This window comes from Haematobia irritans, chromosome 5 (assembly GCF_050003625.1).
Source record: "Haematobia irritans isolate KBUSLIRL chromosome 5, ASM5000362v1, whole genome shotgun sequence".
Classification (NCBI taxonomy): Eukaryota; Metazoa; Arthropoda; class Insecta; order Diptera; family Muscidae; genus Haematobia; species Haematobia irritans.
In genome coordinates this window covers 93048102-93053018 of record NC_134401.1, presented here as the reverse complement: position 1 = coordinate 93053018, position 4917 = coordinate 93048102, and the positions used below count along the sequence as shown (strand labels likewise).

Sequence of the window (4917 nt, the reverse complement as noted above, 5' to 3'; positions counted from 1 at the left end):
TCGCGAATCTCGGGTCTATTCCTTCACAACCTACAGCATTTGACCGCATCATTGCAAAACATGTTACTACTTCTGTCTAGGCGAAGAGCCAAAGCTGTAGAAATTAGTTGGGTACATCTATACATTTTATTATGCAGCTCATCGACATCAATATCAACAGAACAACCCCCACTTCCTTCACCAACTCCCGTCTCACAAATGGTCTTCCATGTTCTCTAGGCTGACCTTATCAACTTCTTAACATGGTCCCTGGCGGAACAATATTCCTCGCGTAGTTCGATCGTTCGAAAACGCTTCCACCTAGAATACGAGGCATTCCTTAAATCAATATCCTAACGAATATTCCTAATAAACCATTTCAAATCTATAATTGGAGTGAAGATATCAAGAAAATGTGACCCCATTATAACGTAATCGATGAGCTCTTGCACTTTTTGGAACTTTAAGGACATTAGTATAAGCTCACGATCAAGTTTTCTAAACTATATTTATACAAATTAAAAATTCTACATAAAACGTTATGGAAAATCATTATTTATTTATGTGCATTAATATTATATAGTGGATAAAATAATGGATAAAAATATGCTACTACAACTCTAGTTAATATATATCTCCCTGAAGTTTTTTTCACATTCTCATTGTCATCAGCCGTCTAAAGGGTATTGTAACGCAGAAATTCTGGAGCATAGGGTCCCTTTCGAAACTCTCCCTGATTATAGAGAATAAAATCAGTACCGGCTTCATCTACCATGCCACTCATAAGGGGGTCATAGTTGCCTTCGGTGATATCATTTTTCAATTGTTGATCCGGTACACGGCCCAATGAACTAACTTTAACATAAAGTTCATTATCCAGCTGCAAAGCCTTGTCAAAATCTTTCCAATGGACAAATTTAACATTGTCATTTGGTATTGCATGACTGGTAATTAATTCCATGAGGGTATTTGTATTCACAGGTTGGACAACATTCAACTCCTTTTCCATGGAATATTCTGATAACGAAGAACTTTTTCGTTTATTCAAATTTCTCATGGATGATGACGGTGATGGTGTCTGCAACCAATTATTGAGATATTGATTATCTGAAATCTATAGGAAGAAGGGGTAAAAAATAATTATAATTATACGCTGACATGTCACCAACTAACATATTATCCTTACACTAGCGACACTTCTTCCAATCCGTGGTATTACTTTATAGTTTCTGAAATATCCACGTGCGAAATCCTTGTCTGTCCTTCGACCCAAGCGTGGCACATTCTTTGTAACCTTCACAAAGAACCCAGTACTTTCGTCTGCACTGCAAGACGCAATCTTACCTAGAATCGTGTACAATACCATAGAGTATAAAAATACCAAGAAACAACGCATTCTAAACTATTATCCTGGATTCTTCTATAGTTGAGTTCTATGGTCGAGTGTACAGCCATAAATTTCAAACGGAAATGAATTCTAATTCAACGGATTGTATCTTTTATACATCTGGCATTGAATCGTTTATTGAATCATTGAATCAGTACTTGTCACCTTATGGAGAATTAGGTCAAAGAAGATGCGGGTCATGAACGTCGACTTTGGTCTTTGCCAAATTTCTAGTTTTATTATACCCTCCACCATAGGATGGGGTATATAAACTTTGTCATTCCGTTTGGAACACAACGAAATATTGCTCTAAGACCCCATAAAGTACACTAAAAAAAAGTGTACTCTCTATTTCACTAAAGCCCAATTTAACTTTATTTTAGTTCATAGAAATATTATGTTTGGAAAAAGTTTTCTTTACTCTAACACTTTTTTGTGTACGTTAGTTAAATTAACTAAACCCGAGGAAAAAAATATACTCAAATGAAGCATAAAGATTAACTAAATTCGTGTCTTCTACAAAATAGTTCAGAATTTCTTTAAATTTGTAAATTTTACCAAAAATGCGTCCATTGTGAACTTCGTATGTCACCAAAGACATTCTTGCAATTTTGAACTCCAAGTTTTTTCTTCAAACTACAAAATTTTCTTTAACAAGTGAAAAAACTTAGTTATGTCTCATAAATTTTCTTGTATTTGTTGAAAAATATTTACTTATTTTTATGACATCGGCGTGATACCAACGTTTGTAATACTGTTTAGTTAAAATTTTCTACAAATATTCAAAATTTTCTAAAATAACCGAAAGTTTCCTTCCTGGTGGGTTCACTGTTTTTTCAGTGTATATATATTCCGGGTCGTGGTGAAATTCTGAGTCGATCTAAGCATGTCCGTCCGTCCGTCTGTTGAAATCACGCTAACTTCCGAACGAAACAAGCTATCGACTTGAAACTTGGCGCAAGTAGTTATTATTGATGTAGGTCGGATGGTATTGCAAATGGGCCAAATCGGTCCACTTTTACGTATAGCCCCCATATAAACGGAACCTCAGATTTGGCTTGCGAAGTCTCTAAGAGAAGCATATTTCATCCGATCCGGCTGAAATTTGGTTCTTGGTGTTGGTATATGGTCTCTAACAACCACGCCAAAATTGGTCCACATCGGTCCATAATTATATATAGACCCCATATAAACCGATACACCGATTTGGCTTGCGGAGCCTGAAAAAGAAGAAAATTTCATCCGATACGGCTGAAATTTGGTACATGGTTTTTGTATATGGTCTCTAACAACCATGCAAAAATTGGTCCACATCGGTCCATAATTATATATAGCCCCCATATAAACCAATCCCCCGATTTGGCTTGCGGAGCCTGAAAAAGAAGCAAATTTCATCCGATCCGGCTGAAATTTGGTACATAGTTTTGGTATATAGTCTCTAATAACCATGCAAAAATTGGTCAACATCGGTCGATAATTATATATAGACCCCATATAAACCGATCCCCAGATTTGGCTTGCGGAGCCTCAAAGAGAAACAAATTTAATCCGATCCGGCTGAAATTTGGTACATAGTTTTGGTATATCGTCTCTAATAACCATGCAAAAATTGGTCAACATCGGTCCATAATTATATATAGCCCCCATATAAACCGATCCCCAAATCGCTCCATAATTATATATAGCCCCCATATAAACCGATCCCCAGATTTGGCTTGCGGGGCCTCTAAGAGAAGTAAATTTCATCCGATCCGGTTGAAATTTGGAACATGGGTTTGGTATATAGTCTCTAATAACCATGCAAAAATTGGTCCACATCGGTCCATAATTATATATAGCCTCCATATAAACCGTTCTCCAGATTTGACCTCCGGAGCCTGAAAAAGAAGCAAAATTCATCCGATCCGGTTCAAATTTGGAAGTTGGTGTTAGTATAACGCCGCTAACAACCATTCAAAAAGTGGTCCATATCGGTCTATAGTTATATATAGCCGATCCCCAATCACACAAAAATTGGTCCATATCATAATCAGATAGATTATTTTTGCCACTCGAGCCAAAAATAATCTACCAAAATTTTATTTCTATAGAAAATTTTGTCAAAATTTTATTTCTATAGAAAATTTTGTTAAAATTTCATTTCACAAAAAAACCGCCAAAATGATCAGTCGGCACCGCAAATTGTGCGGTAGAAATGAAGCGAGGAACGTTAATTTGGTGACATTCTAGTTAACGCGGGGTTGAGGACGATATATGGTGGTTCCAAATCGTTTTTTTTTTTTTTTTTGAAATAATTCTGCAACTTTTAAACGGATGAAGATATCAACATATTTTTTGTGAAAGCTGAGGCGTTTTCCTCTAAGTTTACAAGTTTCTTTTAGTGTTTCTCTGCTTTATTTCCAATTTTGGACAAGGAGTACAATTAATAATATATTCTAGTATGCCAAAGTTGGTGGACACCGGTTGAGATTTAGATATAGCTCCCATACAAATCTTCTGCCCGAGTTTAACTCGTATGACAATCGGAGAACAAATTTTCACTCCGATTTACATGAAATTCTGCACAGGTAGCAGAATTAACATTTTAGCTACGCATACCGAAGTTTGATTATGGGTGATGAAGCTCATTTTCAATTGCACCGCATCGGTTGACAGTATGGTGTTTGCCTTACTTCTTCGAGATTGAAGATTGAAGATTGCTAAATGGCCGGGATTCGCTTGGATTGTCATACTTTTTAAATGTACATTTGTCTGTCAGATTTTGTACGATTTCATTCAAACTCATCACTCAAAGAAACAAATCAAGTTATCATCACTGTCTTTCGAATATTCAGATGTCACTAGAGCAGTAAATGTAAAAAAATAATACGCAAATATTTATTTTTAAAAATTATAAAAAAATTATCGTCATATCACAGAAAATTTAGTAAGAGCTGCGTACCGAACGTTAAGAAATAATTCACAAAAACTGTATTCTCGACGTGCAAGACGAAATTTTTTAAATGAACACTATATTATCGAACTTAACAGATATTGCAAGACATTCTAAGAACAAATACAACACTGGTTTGTGTCTATGATATCAAATTGGGACACTGCATTCCCGACTTCGGGTGCAGGCAACCTTTGGTGTTGCCAGCACCAAATGTTATGGTTATAAAAATGTTTATCAATTGTTATACTGAATAATCTTTTATACTATTGTCTACACATCAAGGCGATATGAATATAGGGCAAATGTGAGAAATGCATGGAATGGGCATATGGTAGTAAAGGATGATTTTTTAAGACTACAGGAAAGTTTTTTATATTAATCGATAGTACGGTCCATATAATTTGAAAATTATTTCATGCAAATGTTGATCACGACATCGTCTAAAATGGTCCATCCGCTTGGTTCAATTTTGGCATACTCTTTGCGACATTTCGGTCGGTATCTCACCACTAAATGCTTCAATGTTGCCTTCCAATGCGGGCTTGTTGATAAAGGCATGAGCTTTAACATAGCCAAAAGATTAGTCTAGATCTCATGATCTCGGCGGCAAATTGAC

At 35.8% G+C, this 4917-nt stretch overlaps 1 protein-coding gene across 1 annotated transcript; it reads right to left on the bottom strand.

Annotated features, from left to right (window-relative positions):
- Positions 1 to 655: 655 nt before the first annotated feature.
- Positions 656 to 4096, bottom strand: LOC142239925 (uncharacterized). Its single transcript, XM_075311664.1, has 3 exons — positions 4039 to 4096; positions 1172 to 1323; positions 656 to 1093 (listed from the first exon to the last, which is right to left on the bottom strand). The coding sequence occupies exons 1-3, from the start codon at positions 4094 to 4096 to the stop codon at positions 656 to 658; spliced, it is 648 nt and encodes a 215-aa protein (XP_075167779.1).
- Positions 4097 to 4917: the final 821 nt, after the last annotated feature.

Bases quoted from the DNA above. Each gene is read 5' to 3' on its own strand.
- LOC142239925 (XM_075311664.1), bottom strand. From the start codon at position 4,096: ATGACAATCCAAGCGAATCCCGGCCATTTAGCAATCTTCAATCTTCAA. The intron at 1,324-4,038 runs GTAAGGCAAACA...ACACGATTCTAG, and splicing joins CAATCTTCAATCTCGAAGAA to GTAAGATTGCGTCTTGCAGT. The intron at 1,094-1,171 runs GCTAGTGTAAGG...TTCTTCCTATAG, and splicing joins CACGGATTGGAAGAAGTGTC to ATTTCAGATAATCAATATCT.